The 15,747-nt window shown below is 53.1% G+C and overlaps 3 protein-coding genes across 10 annotated transcripts; 2 read left to right on the top strand and 1 right to left on the bottom strand.

The window, feature by feature from the left end:
• Positions 1 to 3,034: 3,034 nt before the first annotated feature.
• On the bottom strand, positions 3,035 to 10,310 carry LOC309330697 (uncharacterized protein). Of its 7 annotated transcripts, none has more exons than XR_014151536.1 (4): positions 8,754 to 10,309; positions 5,745 to 6,759; positions 4,930 to 5,014; positions 3,035 to 3,983 (listed from the first exon to the last, which is right to left on the bottom strand). XR_014151536.1 is itself a non-coding variant. In XM_081842513.1 (4 exons), exons 2-3 carry the CDS (start codon positions 6,742 to 6,744, stop codon positions 4,966 to 4,968), a joined length of 984 nt encoding a protein of 327 aa, XP_081698639.1. In that variant the 5' UTR covers positions 6,745 to 6,759; positions 8,754 to 10,310; the 3' UTR covers positions 3,035 to 3,983; positions 4,930 to 4,965. The 7 variants fall into 7 exon arrangements, 6 of the variants coding, with proteins under 6 accessions (XP_081698639.1, XP_081698643.1, XP_081698638.1 ...); XM_081842513.1 differs by having other exon boundaries at positions 5,810 to 6,759; positions 8,754 to 10,310; XM_081842517.1 differs by having other exon boundaries at positions 4,930 to 5,002; positions 5,810 to 6,759; positions 8,754 to 10,310.
• On the top strand, positions 8,328 to 12,537 carry LOC309330710 (uncharacterized protein). 2 transcript variants are annotated; one of them, XM_081842548.1, is made up of 2 exons: positions 8,328 to 8,523; positions 12,237 to 12,537. In XM_081842548.1, exons 1-2 carry the CDS (start codon positions 8,377 to 8,379, stop codon positions 12,456 to 12,458), a joined length of 369 nt encoding a protein of 122 aa, XP_081698674.1. In that variant the 5' UTR covers positions 8,328 to 8,376; the 3' UTR covers positions 12,459 to 12,537. The 2 variants fall into 2 exon arrangements, with proteins under 2 accessions (XP_081698674.1, XP_081698673.1); XM_081842547.1 differs by lacking the exon at positions 8,328 to 8,523 and adding an exon at positions 10,488 to 10,938.
• Positions 12,538 to 14,010: 1,473 nt separating this feature from the next.
• Positions 14,011 to 15,374, top strand: LOC309330712 (uncharacterized protein). Its single transcript, XM_081842550.1, has 2 exons — positions 14,011 to 14,400; positions 15,055 to 15,374. Exons 1-2 carry the CDS (start codon positions 14,170 to 14,172, stop codon positions 15,295 to 15,297), a joined length of 474 nt encoding a protein of 157 aa, XP_081698676.1. The 5' UTR covers positions 14,011 to 14,169; the 3' UTR covers positions 15,298 to 15,374.
• Positions 15,375 to 15,747: the final 373 nt, after the last annotated feature.

Here is a 15,747-nt window from a genome sequence, read left to right as displayed (position 1 = left end):
CATACATGTTAACATTAATCATAGTAATTAACAACAGTAACAATCTGTAGGTAAGAGGGGCAACAGAGACTGATAGGATCCGTGTTTACTTAGAAACAAGGTCGACAGAGTTCATCAGTAGACTCCAAAGTCAAAATGTGCAGAGGGTCACATCCTTAAAATATCTTTACGGTAAGCTATTTCTTACAAATGTTCAAGAAGAGAGCAGCAATTAGCCTATCGAAAGGACGGATCTGCTTAATCCAAGCCAAGAGGTAGTTCTTCCAGTAATTCTCCCTGGCATCACATTATAAAATTCACTCTTCCAAATTTCAGACATATCGAGTGAAAAATGCTCTATAAATTATAGCTCTTTTAAAATATTAGGAGGCAGTTTTCCCCCACCTCTTCACATACCGAAGAAGGGTTATTTCGGGGGTGGGGGAGAAGTGTTGCGAGGCTTTGGGACTCCCCCTGCCCACCCAAACATACCATGCTGGGCTCTTGTCCCATGGTAGGGAACCTAGAATTTGGTAGGGTTCCTGCATTTTACAACGTGAAGGCTAGATAAGGGCGGGGGGCTGATCTTTTTGGCCTGAGGTTTGCATTCATCTTTGGGTCCAACCCTGCAGGAGCTGGCTGGGGGCGGGGGAGAGGGAGGCCACAAAAACACAGGCCAAACTGACGTTTCCTTCTTCTCAGTTTCAAGGCAGAAGGCTTGATAGGCCTTCTGTGTCACTAGAGTGATGCTCCAGTGATTTAACTCATTCCAGACTGTACTTGGGGTGCTTCCTTTCTGGCACACCTCAAATCTGGCACACATATGATGGCGGGGTGGGGGGCATGCGCTAGGGCAGCCTGTTATCTCCCCCCAGATGTCCTCAGACTACAACTCCCATCAGCCCCAGCCAGCAGGTACTGCCCGCCCCTGAAAACATACGCACAGCTATTCCCCCCCCCCAAGAGCCAGTGGTGGTGGTGGTGTTGTGGTTAAAGAGTGTCAGACCAGGACCCGGGAGACTAGGGTTCAAATCCTCCACTCAGCCACTCAGCTCACTGCCTCTCAGCCGAACCTCCCTCACAGGGTTGTTGTGGGAATTAAATGAGGAAGGGGAGAACCATGTATGCCACCTTGATGAGCTCCTTGGAGGAAAAGGTGGAGTATAAACACAATACAGTGGTACCTCAGGTTAAGTACTTAATTCGTTCTGGAGGTCCGTTCTTAACCTGAAACTGTTCTTAACCGGAAGCACCACTTTAGCTAATGGGGCCTCCTGCTGCTGCCGCGCCACCAGAGCCCGATTTCTGTTCTTATCCTGAAGCAAAGTTCTTAACCTGAAGCACTATTTCTGGGTTAGCAGAGTCTGTAACCTGAAGCGTCTGTAACCTGAAGCGTCTGTAACCTGAGGTACCACTGTAATAATAAAGAACACGATTTAGGGAAGAGTGCAGATATTTCTCAGCCGCAGGGCTTCGAAAACGGGAGAGTTGTTTCAGGCCAAAGAAGCATGGGGCACGGCAAGTGGTGGGGATGTCCCCTCTCACGGCCAGCAGTCAACGGAAGCAGGGGATGGGGGACAAGGAAGCAAAACACACAGTCACCATTTTTAAAAGCTGTTTTAATTTCTCAGGCACTCGTGATGTTCCTTGGTGCTCCATGAGGTCTCAAGCCCCACTCCCCAGGGCCTACAAATAGCTCAGGAGTCAAAAGTGGCCCTCCAGGCCCCAATCTAACCCTCAAGGTTATCCCTAAGCCCTGCTCCAACGTTTCATTTCTTGGCTGGGATGCATCCCTGAACTCTGGTGATGTCTGGAGGATGGAGAAGGCCAGCTGTGGAAGCATCTCACTTTTCACATAGCCAGCAGGGAGCTCACTTGCTCTACCCAATCCCTGCTCACCTGCCTCCTCCGCTCTGCCCCTCCCCCTGGCAGGTTGGGTTTTCACGCTGCAGCAGCTTCCTTTTAGCAATCCCTGGGAGTTATGCATTAAAAGCATTTTCTCCTAAGGAATGGAGTCAGAGCCTGCTGAATCAGGCGAAGAGGGCCCATCTAGTCCAGCATCCTGTTCTCACAGTGGCCAGCCAGGTGCCTCTACTGGGAAACCCACAAGCAGGACATGAGTTCAAGAGCAATTCTCCCCTCCTGTGGTTTCCAGCAACTGGTATTCAGAAGCATTGCTGCCTCCCAGAAGGCAGGGTAATAGACTTCATGGCTTGTAGCAGCCTCCTCCTCCTCTATGAATTTGTCCTGTTCCCTTTTAAAGCCATCCAAGTTGGTGGTCATCACTGCCTCCTGTGGAAGGGAGTTCCACAGTTTAATTGTGTGCTGCGTGAAGGACCTTGCCCTCAATCTTCCAACATCCAGCTGCTGTGGATGCCCATGACTTCCAAGGGAGGGATAAAAACTTTTCTCTATCCGCTTTATTCCCCTACGTGTTGGAAGACCGTGCAGCAGCAGAAGCGGCAACCACTAGGGAAAACTCCTGCTTCTTTCCCTCTCGGGTCACCCCCTTCGTCCACTGCTTCCTCTTCCTTCCCTCAAAGCACCTGTGGGAGCTCTCCGTACCTGGCCAACTCCAAGGATCTCTGACCATTAGGCCGCGCTGCCGGCTGGTGTCCAACTCCAGCATGATCCTGTGCCAAGTGGCCAGAGCTGGGGAGCGAGGGCCACATGGATGAAAAGCCGTCTCTTTGGGGGTTCTTGTGCCAAAGGGTCCTTGTGCCAACCTGCTTTCATTGTCGCCGGGACAGGAGTTCATGCCAGGATGTGAAACCCACACAATCATGGCAGGTTGTGATTCTGCGTCCTACAAGCCCCAGCCAAGCCAGGGAGGTGCAAACTCACCTCTTGCCGTGCCACAGCTCAAAGGGTGAAGCTCACTTGGAGGATAAGGGAGAACCCAGGGAGGAGGGAAAGCAGGGGTCGGGGGCACAAGTACAGTCGTATCTTGGTTGTTGAATGCTCTGGAACTCGGACGTTTTGGCTCCTGAACGCCGCAAACCCGGAAAGTGGTTGTTCTGGTTTGCGTATGTTCTTCTGGAACCTGAATGTCCGGCAGCTCCTGCAGCCAATCAGAAGCCGTGATTTGGTTTCTGAACGTTTTGGAAGTTGAACTGACCTCCCGGAACGGATTCTGTTCAACTTCCGAGAGACGACTATTGCTTTATGAGGAGGAGATGGGGATGGAGGTGTCCCCCCAAGGACTCCACAGACATCTGTCTCTTGCCTCAGTTTCTGATGATTGAGGGTCCCCAGAAGCCACACCCAGAGGACACCGAAGAAAGGTCATGTACAAACGAGTGGAGTGGGGAGTTTGGAGCTGAAGGCTTCTCCTGCAAGAGCTTCTCCCCCCCCCCCCACCCTTGGCTCCGCAAAGGACCACCCCTCCCTCAGCCCCAGCTGGGGGGTGGGGGGGAGAAAGAGCTTGCTTACCTCACAGGCTTCCCCACATCATGAGGTCCCGAGTTCAGATCTGGCTCTGCTGCCAGGGGATCCGCCAGCTGACAGAAGGACAAAGAGGGGTCTAAAACAAACGAGTGGGACCAGGCAGCAAGGGGACTATTTTCTTTACACCTCGGAGGCTCCGTCCTTCTGCTTACCTTTCAGAGAGACAAAACCAACCCTTTTGGGCAGAGCAAATGGGAAGGCTCTGTCTCCTAACCCAGACAACCCCAGCTGTCCCTCCGCAGAAAGAACCAGACTGGGCACCCCAGCCCAGGGGCAGATCACGCCCGTACCCTCCTCTTGAGTGGTCTTTCCGCCTGGGGGGAGGAAGGCGAGGGGAAAGCATCTTACGGTAGTACCCTAACCCAGACACCCCCCCCCCCCTTTCCAGGCCCCTCGCTCACCCCTGCCCAAATACCCCATTCCTTCCCAGTGCCTACGCTACGAGTGCAAGAGGCCGAAGGTTCGCTTGCAGGAGTTTCGCCTTCTTCTCGGCTGGCTGGTGGCGCTGAGTCGCTTCGGGTCAGCTCTGCCTGCCCGAGGTCGCCTTCCAGAAGCAGCTGTCCACAGAAAGAGAAAGTCAATGGAGGGAGAAAAAACAGGGTTAAAAAACCGCTAGATGCCCAGCCCAGGTTGCGTTAGCCAGCCCCACAGACGGGAGCCAGAATTTGCTGCGGATTTGACAATGGTTCCCTAACTCTCCGGGCGAGACGGACGGACGGATGGAGTTAGTGGCGGCAAAGAGAGAGGCAGAGCCCAAAGAGAGGATCACTCTGGAGGGAAAGCAGAGGGAGGGAAGGCAGGAAGTAAACTTGGGGATGGGGGGATGCAGTAGAGATAAGCAAGAATGGGCAATTCCCTCCCGCCCCATGCAGAAAGTGGGGTGGAGGAAATCGAAGGCAGAGGCGAAGTCGGGCGGCGGCGGGGATTGGGGTGGGTGTAATTTCACGACGAGACGCGAGAGGTTCTGTAAAAGCCATTTAATGATCGACATTTAAAAAAATAAGGGAAAAAAGCAAACGAGTTGCCACGACAGGAACAAGCTCCATTAACCGATTGTACAAAGGCAACAAACAGAACAGAACAGAACGGTACCCAGGAATACAGCAGAAGCAAAAGGAGGCCTTTCTCCCTGGCTCGGGAGCCCGGCAGAGACCTGGGTGACAAGGGGGTCAGAGGTTCGGCAGGCAGCAACACCACGGGGCAAGCAAAGAATTAGCCGGCAGAGAGTTCGGAGGTTGGCAAACGCCCGCTGCTCCGGGCACGAGGAGAGTTCAAAAAAGCGGGCACGTTTCTACGAGCAAAACCGTCTTCGGCTCACGGCGGGTTCGAAAGGCGGGGGTTGGCGAGGCAGGCGGCGGGTCTTCGAAGCAGGTTTTTTTTTTTTAACAAAAAGGTAACGGCCGGATCAAAAAAAAAATAAAGGAAAGAGGGTGAAGGAAGAAAAAGGCGAGAGGGCAGGAAAGACGGAGGGTAGGGGGTAAAAAAAAATGCAGCGTCACCAACCTTGGAAGGAAGCTGGAGTAAAAAGTCAGCGTGTGATCAGCAAAGGGCCTCACAGACACTGCGGTGGCGATGCCTGCAAAGAGATCTACACAATTCAGGTGCATGCATGCATGTGTGTGTCTGTATATACACAGACGTAATAAGTGTGCATCATATATACACTGAGGTTTGCATCCTATGTACTGTATTTTGCACAGGCAAACAAAGAGACATGAGGGGTGGGCACAATCTCGGACCCCATGCGCACGCGCGCGCGCACACACACACACACACACACACACACACACACCAGCCAGCCAACCAGCCTGCCAGCTAGCTGAGAGCCCACCTTGCTGGGCTGATCCCACAACCTCCCAAGCCTTCCCTTCCCTGTAACATCTGGAGGGCAACAGCTTGATGAAGCCTGCCTTAAACAGCAGCTGCCGGCCAAGACAGACAATACTGGGCTCATGTCAACTGTGCCCCCCCCCCCGGCCTTGATCTGGCCCTCAATATCTTCCCCAGGCCCTGCCCCTCATTGAACCCTCCTCAAATTCTTTCTTTCCTAGCTAGAAGGTGTCCCTGCATACCCTCGATTGCCGGGAGAAGACAGGGTGCAGAAATCAAATGCCCACATGCAGGGAACGCACTGTAATAATAATATAATAATAATATTATTTATACCCCACCCATCTGGCTGGGTTTCCCCAGCACTGTAGAGCTGAAGCCCCAGAGGTGGGGTGTTTCTGAGCCAATCCCTTCTCCTGCCCACGACCCCCTGCTCCCTCCCACCCCGCCGCCCCACCCCAAGCAACCAAGGACCTCCAGACACTTACTGCCGGAAAAGGCACACCGTGCTCAGAAGGTCTGCGCATACTGGGCGGCGTATGCGCTGGCGTACCTCTCGTAGTACTCCGCCACGTTGTAGGCGGTTCCTATGCTGTACTGGGAGTATGTGGCGGCAGCAGCAGCAGCGGCTGCGTACCCTGGCTGGCTGTAGGCCGGGTTGTAGGTCTGGTTGGCGGCGGCGGTGGCGGCAGCGGCGGCGGCGGCGGCAGCTGCAGCCGCGTAGGGGTCAGCGTACTGGGCCACGACGGCGGTAGAGGCAGCTGTCCGCCTGCCCACGGGGCTCCTTTCCCTATAGGCGGCAGGGGGAGGAGGCAAGGCCCGGTCGTAGGCGGCCCGGGCCCGGTCGTAGAGCTCGTACGAGTAGCGGTCGCAGTACTCCCTGTCGTACCAGGCCCGGGGGCAGTAGGGGGTGTAGGCCGGGGGCGGGGGTGGCAGCCGCCCCCTAGAGAAGTAGTAGCTTGGGGACGGGGGAGGCGGGGTGGGCACCGCTGCTGCTGCTGCTGCTGCCGCCGCCGCCCCCTTGGCAGCCCGCAGGGAGCTGTTGCTCTTGGAAAGGGTGACGAAGATTTTCTGGTCCTCCAAAGGGGTGTCATTGAGGTTCAAGATGGCGTCCATGGCCTCCCTCTCCTTGGCCATGTGGACGAAGGCATAGTTCTTGACAATGTCGCACTCCACCACTTTGCCGAACCTCTCAAAGAGCTGGCGGATCTGGGAGGTGGTGGCCTTGGCGGAGACGTTCCCGACGTAGATCTTGGTGGCGTTTCGGATCTTGGAGGTGGCGTACTCCACCGTCAGGTGGGCCCCGTAGAACTCGCTCTTGTGCAGGGCGCTGATGGCCTGGTGGGCCTCGTCCTCCTTCTCCATGTGCACAAAGGCAAAGTTCTTGAGGATGTCGCACTCGTTCACTTGCCCGTACTGCTCAAAGAGCTTCCTCAGCTCCTCGGCCGTCACCACGGGAGACAGGCCCCCCACAAAGATCTTCACCATGGCGGGTGAATTGCGCTGAGGGCAAGAAGGAGGGAAAGGGGTCAGAGCAGAAGGGAAAGGCGCTCCCTTCTCCCTCTCTCATGCAGAGGCATCCATTTCCCACCCTTCCCAACAGGCGTCCAACAAATAAACAACCTGAAGGCAGCCCTGTTCAGGGAAAATTTTAATGGTTGATGTTTTACTGTGTTTTTAATATTTTGTTGGAAGCTGCCCCGAGTGGCTGGGGCAACCCAGTCAGATGGGTGGCATATAAATACTATCATCATCATCATCTCCACATCTGCAGATATCTGGTTTTTCCTCCAAGCTCAACACCAGCCTTGCCCAACCTGGGCTACAACTCCCCCTCCAGATGTTCAGCCCAACTGAGCACATCTAGATGGCACCATGCTGGAAGAGGCTGGTCAACACTGGCAGGCAGCGGCTCATCAGGGCTTCAGACATTTCTAGCCCGACCTGAAGATGCTGGTGGGGATTCAACCTGATGCCTTCTACATAACAAGCAGGGGCACTGCCCACTGACTTACAGCCCCCTTCCAAATTACTGGCTGGGTTATTGAGATTGGTCATTGTTTCATAGCAGTTTTTGCATTGTTTAGAGAGTTGTTACATCTTGTTTTTGTATATTGTTGTTTTAACTCTTTGAATTTCTTACATTACTTTTTTTTTCTTACTGCTAATTTTATTGTTTTATTCTTTTTGTAAATTGCTTTGAAGTGCCTTTTTTAAAAAACAATCAAGTGGTGTATACATTTTATGAAATAAATAAATTGTTCTACTTGTTCAAAAGATTTATTCAACAGTTCTTGGATAAGGATATTGAATGTTGATAGTTGTAGGGGTTAGATTTTACAGAGGTCAGCAAACTTTTTCAGCAGGGGGCCGGTCCACTGTCCCTCAGACCTTGTGGGGGGCCGGACTATATTGGGGGGGAATGAACAAATTCCTATGCCCCACAAATAACCAGAGATGCATTTTAAATAAAAGCACACATTCTACTCATGTAAAAACATGCTGATTCCTGGACCGTCCGAGGGCCGGATTTAGAAGGCGATTGGGCCGGGTCTGGCCCCCGGGGCCTTAGTTTGCCTACCCATGGCACTAGGACCTGGGAGTCCAGGATCAAATCTCTGCTCAGCCATCAAACTCACTGGGTGACCTTGGGGCCAGTCACTGCCTCTCTCATCCCAACCTACCTCACAGGGTTGTTGTGAGGATACAATGGGGAGGAGGAGAATCATGCATGCCCCCTTTAGCTTCTTTGAGCAAATGCAGTACAATAGTAGCAATAATAATAAAAATTTGCATTGTTCTGCTTATCTCTGCTAAACAGATATATTCAACAGTGATTGACTATTTTGATCTTGGTCCCTGGTTCATGAGCTATTTTGCAATGTTCTATATCTACCCTAAGCTGCTAGGACCACAATCTGGTGGAGAAGCACATGGGGTGAGTTCAGTGAGGTGCCCCAATTTCCTCCCCTCGCCCCTGAGAAGCCCACTCTCCCCCACCCGCCCAGCACCCCAGGAGGTTTGCAGGGCTGGTGGAACCCAGGCAGACCCCTCCCCACCTTCTGAACAGCAGAGCAGAGATGGTGGGGAAACACCCCGCCCCCCAATGTCACCCTCCAGATGTGCTGCTGGCCTCCAATGCCCTACAGCCCCAACCGGGGTGCAAAGATGTTGGTGATGGGAGCCGCATCTGGATGGACCACAACGTCCTCCATCCTCGCCTTGCCGCCTGGATGCAAGGCTCCCGCTTCTCCTCGACGGGGTGGGGTAGGTTGTCCCCGTCCCTCGGGTCCTTCTCTGGCGGGGGAGGGCACAAGAAGGCGACCCCCACCCACCCCACCCGGCACGTGGCTCCATCCCAGCCAAGGACCTGGGGGGGGGGAAATAGGGGCGGGAAAGGCAGTTTGGGGAACCGTGCAAGGCGTGGGTTTTTGCACTGGGGGGGGGGGACTCTGATGCGCCCCTCCACCTCCACCCCCACTCCCGACCTCACTTACCTGCCGGTCTCCGGGATGCTCTGCAAGGCCAGATGGCCTCCCCGCCGGGCTGGGATGGAGCGGCCTAGGAGGACTGCGCCATGTTGGGCTGCTGCTACATCACGTGGCTGGTGTGGGTGGGGGGGACACACACAGACACAGAACCAGCGATCCGCCCCCGAAGCTATTCTTTGGGGAGGGGGCGCGGCTGCTCCTCCCTAAGGCAGGCTTTGCACGTGGGAACGCGCCCAGGCTTTGCACGAAGGGCGCGCCAAGGTCCTGCAAACTGCAAGGCGAGGCTGCTCTCTGCAGTTGCTGGGGGAGGGAGCCCGGCGTTTGGAGTGGGGCTGAGGCAGTGATACGTAGTGGTTAGAGCGCTGACCTACTAGGACCTGGCAGACGCGGGTTCAAATCCCCACTCAGCCCTGGGTGCGACTTTGGGGGCCGGTCACTGCTTCTCCGCTTAACCTACCTCACAGGGTTGTTGTGGGGTAAATTAAATGAGGAGGGGGAGAACCCTGCGCATCACACCCGGAGCTCCTTGGAGGAAAAAAGGTGGTGCTAGAAATGGGATTAATAAGGTGCCTTTCCTCCCTGCATATGGCCTGCTTCTCCCACTGTTGTTGTGACCTATACTCCTAAAGTGCATTCACACGTTTAAGGCCACCTTTGATTTGATGGCTAGCTTTTGCTCTGAAGGCCGCTCAGGCAAACACCACCACACAGGACCCTTTTCTGCAAGCGAGGGGTGTGAGCGGGAGTCAGGCCCTGGGGTAGATTACTGTGGAGCATTGTTTGCAGGACTGCCCTTGAAGGTGGCCCCAAAATCGCAGCTTGGATGGGCTACAGCTTCCAGGGTACTAACTGGGTCCAGTCACTTGGAGTATGTCTCAATGCCTGCTCCTAAGAACCTAAGAAGAGCCTGTGGGATCAGGCCCATGGCCCATCTAGGCCAGCATCCTGTTCTCACAGCGGCCAACCAGATGCCCATTTTGTGAAACCCGCAACCAGGATTTGAGCACCAGAGTTTCTCTCCCCTCCAACCGGTATTTATCGGAATTCCAAGTAAGGCAAAATAATAGTAGAACATTTACATTGCTTAAATATATTCTTTCTTTATTTAAAAACACTACTCCCACTTTTCACCCTGAAGGCCTCAGGGCAGCTTACAGCAATAAAATATGCAATATTAAAACATTAAATTAAAACATAAATCAAGCCTCCAATATCTATAACCTTGAGCATTTAATATAAATAATAATAATTGGTTTTTTAAATAAAAAAATATTTATATATAAAATAAGAGAGAGAAAGAGAAAGGAAAGAAAGCAAGGCACATTCAGGGTGCAAAGGCTTCCTGAAACAGAACAGCTTTGACCAGGTGCCAGAAACTCTGAAGGGACAGTGCCTGCCTAACTTCTTGCAGAAGGGAGTTCCTCACAGTTGGGCCCACAGCATTTATTTGTTTATTTGTGACACGGGTGGCGCTGTGGGTTAAACCACAGAGCCTAGGACTTGCCAATCAGAAGGTCGGCGGTTCAAATCCCCACAACGGGGTGAGCTCCCATTGCTCGGTCCCTGCTCCTGCCAACCTAGCAGTTCGAAAGCATGTCAAAGTGCAAGTAGATAAATAGGTACCACTCCAGCGGGAAGGTAAACAGCGTTTCCGTGCGCTGCTCTGGTTCACCAGAAGCGGCTTAGTCACACTGGCCACATGACCCAGAAGCTGTACGCCGGCTCCCTCGGCCAATAAAGCAAGATGAGCGCCACAACCCCAGAGTCGGTCACAACTGGACCTAACGGTCAGGGGTCCCTTTACCTTTTTTATATGTGTGCCACATGTGGGAGGAAAGCAGGGGGGATTAAAAGGTAGCAAATAAATGAGCAATTGGCCAGCTGACGGAACCCTCTCCCGATGTCACCCACGCGATTGGCCAATGGGGCTGGCGCATCTGTGACATCACAGACCAGGGCCCGCTTGGCCCCAGGGACTCCGCCATCATTTGTATTCACCATGCACAGCCTGCTGTGGGTGTTGTGGCTCTGCCAGGGAAGCTCTGCCGTACGCCGTGCTGCGGTGGAAGAGCAGAAGGAAGCCGTCTCCCCCGGGGCTTGGGACAGCTTGGCATTTGGCTCCGTCGTGGTTCTGGTGCTGGCCCTGGGAGCGAAATGGCTGCACACGAAGCCCAAGGCAGAAGATGCAAGGGTAAGAAAGGGAGGGTTCCAGGAGACAAACAGAAGGAGATTAGAAGAGCCAAAGGGGGCCCATCCTGCCCTCACAGTGACCAGCCAGGTGCTCCAAAGGGAAACCCGCAAGCAGGACCTGAGCACAAAGGCAACTCTCCAGTCATTGTTCCCCATCAGCTGGTATTCAGAGGTAGACTGTCCCTGGGCATGGAGGTTCTGTTATCACAATACAGTGGTACCTCGGGTTACACACGCTTCAGGTTACACACGCTTCAGGTTACAGACTCCACTAACCCAGAAATAGTACCTCTGCTTCAGGATGAGAACAGAAAACGTGCTCCAGCGGTGCGGCGGCTGCAGGAGGCCCCATTAGCTAAAGTGGTGCTTCATGTTAAGAACAGTTTCAGGTTAAGAACGGACCTCTGGAACGAATTAAGTACTTAACCCGAGGTACCACTAGACTTCTGCAAGTAGAGGCCTGTAGCTGGGTCAGGTCATAGGGGGCCCATCTAATCCAGTGTCCTGGGATGCCGCCAGCAAGCAGGACCTGGGTGCAACAGCAATGCTCTCTTCCCCACTTGGGATTCTGAGCAACTGTTATTCAGAGGCATACTGGAAGAGATTGTCCACTTGGGAAGCTATCTCATCTAGGAGAAGGAAAACTCAGGTCCTAAACCTCTGCTAGGAGATGAACAGGCCAAGGCCTCGGCCCAGTATACCTGAAGGAGCGTCTCCACTCCCATCGTTCTGCCCATACACTGATGTCCAGTTCTGAGGGCCTTCACTGCGAGAAGCGAAGTTACAGGAAGCCAGGCAGAGGGCCTTCTCGGTAGTGGCCCTGTGGAACGCCCTCCCATCAGATGTCAAGGAAATAAACAACTATCTGACGTTTCAAAGACATCTGAAGGCAGCCCTGTTTAGGGACGTTTTTAATGACTGATGTTTTAATGTATTTTTAATCTTTTGTTGGAAGCCACCCAGAGTGGCTGAGGAAACCCAGCCAGATGGGCGGGGTATAAATAACAAATTTATTATTAGTAGTAGTAGTAGTAGTAAACCCTACACAAATCTGAAGTGGAGTCCCTAAGACAGTTACGGTAGATGGTGCCTTGGACTCCTCCTTCGACAACTCCTGCAGCCTAGTTGGTGCTAAAAGTTTTGCTCTGGTTTCCTTTTGACCTCATCAGCACTTTGGCAAACCATTGCTCTGGCTGCTAGGGGCACCCTTGGCCTGTTTTTTCTCAAGCATCTTCCTATAATGTTCACAGCCCCTCACGCTGCCTAACCAACATCCTCCTCCTCCTCTCTCCTCCGCAGGAAGAAGCCCAGCTGGCCCACGAACAGGATCTGGAGCGGCACCTCTTGCACGCCTTCTTCCAGATGGAGCTGGAGCTAGTGAAGCTGGTGACGCTTGTGCGGAACCACAAGGCCACCCTCACCCTGCGCCACCGCGGCTGCCGGGCACCCGAGTGCCAGCTGGCCAGGGAAAGCGCCAAGGCCTTCAACTTGGTGGTGTTTGACATCGAAGAGGAGGACTGAGCCTGGGGACCGGGGAGGGTTTGGAAAGCAATACTCAAAATACTAATAATAAATCTATGGCAGAGGAGGCCGCAGGGCACCTTCATGGGGGCGGAAATTGCGCCGGTTCTGCAGCCAAAGGAATTGGGAAATGCAGGCAGAAGTGCCACAGGGAAGGCAGGGGAAAGAGGGAGAAGTCGGGGTGGGGGAATAATGCTGGAGAGCAGGGCTGGGCGATATATATCAATATATCATCCCAAACTGGTTTGAAGTCCATATCATAATTTTTGACCTGGCAATATATTGCAAATCATGATGTGTGTGTGTGTGCTAGGCAAAAATCACAATGTGAGAGGTTAAGCCAGCCTATGCTTCTCTTGATTCCTGCAGCCCCTGATTCCTGCAGCGAATCAGAAGAGCAGGCGCCAGCAAAAATCTCAATGCGGGGAAAACCGTGAAGCCAGGCAATGCATCTCTATAGCTCCATCCTCATTTCAGACATTGTGATATATAGCTATATCTCAATGTTTAGTTGGTGAGCCATCGCGATCTTGAAAACCAGTTATCGCCCAGCCCTACTGGAGAGGGGCATTGATAGCAGTATGATTGCATTTTAAGCGGGGGTTCGGTTCTAAGGGTTCTGCATGTACACGAACATTGTGTGTACCCCCTCCCCTGTGGCTAGCTGCCAAGTGGACTTTGCCCGTCCCACCCAAGCCAAATTACCTGTTGGAGAAGGAGGCAGCTTGTGAATTTTGGTTGGAAAGTAGACCTTACCTTTTGCAGTTATACACAGAGAGATGCTTGCAGAGTAAGCGGATAATAAAGTAGTTTATTATATGTACATAACTTGGATAGGTTTCTCGTTGTAAGCTAACTTAACTGATCTAGAGAAGGCAAAGGCAACCATACTTGCTCCTTTGTTGTCAGAGGATAGATCCAATGTTACCTCTCATTGCATGTGTGGGTGTTTGCTTTAACTCTTTGATTTCCTTGCCTGAATTCAATCCTTTGAAGCTGCTATTTGCATGGGGAGGAAAGATCACATTCAGCACCAATGAGGGCTGTCCCCATCATGCCAAATAGCACTTTCAGAAGCTTATTGCAATTCTGATAATTATCAGCTTCCTCCCCCACTACACAGCTGATGCTATTTGCATTTTTTAAAAAGAAAGAAACCAATCCTGCATATTCAAATAATTGGAGCCCCAAGATGCTGCAAACCACCACCTGGTTGTTATCCCCAAGCTCCAGAAGTGGCCACTTAGTACATTGCCCCCCTCCCCCCCTCCAGCAAAGAAGGCAAGATATCATTTATTTATTTATTCCATTCATATCCTTCCCTTCCTCTTGAAGGAGCCTGGTGGAGTACCAATTTGCATATCATTTGCATATGCTAATTATCCAGTTCAGAAACCATTGGCTATGTTTTAAATACGTGATAAAATACATCTCACCATTGTGGGTGTGCCTGCTCAGTCTGCTGCTTCCGCCCTTGCTCTGCTCCCCTTGGATGGCCCCCCCACAACCCCTCCAGATAGAGAGGACTGTCCTCTGACAGCCTCAAGGAGACAAGGCCACCCATCAAAGAGGACATCTGTCCCTGCTGGGCCTCTTGGCTCAGCTCTCCCTGCCAGGAGAGGGCAAGAGGCCACCTCACCTGCCCAGGGGTTTGTGATGTCACTGCTGCTGGTGGCTCAGTGCCGTGGTGAGGCTCAGAAGAAGGCAGGAAATGGCCATGGATGTGGTCCTGGGTGGCTGGATCTGCTGCTTGCTAGGGTGGCTGGCCCCCGCCTGGGCCCTGAGCAACCAGGACAACAGCCTCTCGGAGGACCAGGAGAACTACCAGGTGCATGGGCAGATTCTGCTGTGGCTCGTCAGCCTGGCGTGTTTCTACAGCCTGGTCTGGCTCCTGGGAGGTTTCTCCATGGAGCAGTGCCCAGTGGCTCAGCGGGAAACGGAGGTGAGTGCCTGGGGGCAGCAGAGAACTGGTGCCAAACCCAGCCTCTGGCATGTGAGGCAGAGGGCAGAAGTCTACATAGGGTGGGCAGACCTCCAGGGCTCTCCAGGTTTGCCTGGCCCCTCCAAGTAGCAGAGGGAGGACTTGAGTTTCCAGGTGGGTGAGAGTGTCTTCCTCTTCCTCCTCCTCCTCCTCCTCCTCCTCTTCTTCTTCTTCTTCTTCTTCTTCTTCTTCTTCTTCTTCTTCTTCTTCTTCTTCTTCTTCTTCCTGTACATGCAGCTTGCAAGCTTCAGCCAGGAAGGAGCCGGTTGCAAATTATTGCACAGACACTCCTCTCCCAATTAACCTCCATCTCCAGGGCTCAGTGGTGGGAAACAGAAGGAAGAGGAAGAATCACCAGGGCTGAGGAGGGTCATTAGGAAAGGAGGCGTGTTTCAGGTCTTTGGGGCCTGTGTTTTTCAGGGTTTTAAACACTATTGCAAGCACCTTGGGTTAAGCCCGGAAATGAACCGGCAGCAAATGCCAGAGGCGGGTGGGAGAAAACAAGCGGGGAAAGGGCAGCCTACCTGGTTGTGGCTCCCCAGACCCCTCCAAGGGAATGTGGCCTCCCCCAGCCCCTGTCTCAACAACTGCTCACTGCTGCCTTCTTCTGATCAGGTCACGGACTGCCACATGCCCCCACCGCACACGCCTTGTGGGCCCCGGCGCGGCTGCTCTGTCCGGTCTGGCCTGAAGTCGCTGGGGTACATGGAGCAGGAGCTGGTTAGCTTGATGTACAGGCTGCGCAAGCTCAAGATGGCCCTGGCCACGGGCTGGCTCACCGCGAACAGGCAGAGGAGGAGCACCCAGGCCGACCTCCCCGACGACTTTGTGATCTACGCAGTCCAGGACGAGACATAGGCAGTGCCCCAGACGGAGCAGAGGAACCTGGGAGGATGCTGCGGGATGAGAAATAAACAGTGAATTCTGCATGATGATCTTGTTAGCGCTTTGTCATGTACTTAAGCCAGCAAAACAAGTTTGCCTTCCAGGTAGAAATACTGGAGTCCTCCCTCTTGGCCATAACAGACTCCAGGCTTCTTTTCAGTGGAAGAAAAGCCAAACATTTGCACTGTGATTAGGGTAGAGGTTTGCCCATCCACACTTCTGTTTGTCCTGTGCTTTTCTGCAGAAAACCTGATTGACATTTGTTACAATTCAGCGGACGCGGGTGGCACTGTGGGTTAAACCACAGAGCCTAGGGCTTGCCGATCAGAAGATCGGCAGTTCGAATCCCTGCAAGCTCCCGTTGCTCGGTCCCTGCTCCTGCCAACCTAGCAGTTCGAAAGCATGAAGTGCAAGTAGATAAAT

This window comes from Podarcis erhardii, assembly GCF_964252035.2.
Source record: "Podarcis erhardii genome assembly, chromosome: 15".
Classification (NCBI taxonomy): Eukaryota; Metazoa; Chordata; class Lepidosauria; order Squamata; family Lacertidae; genus Podarcis; species Podarcis erhardii.
Note: the sequence above shows the minus strand (reverse complement) of the source record. Positions and strands in the feature narration are given on the sequence as shown.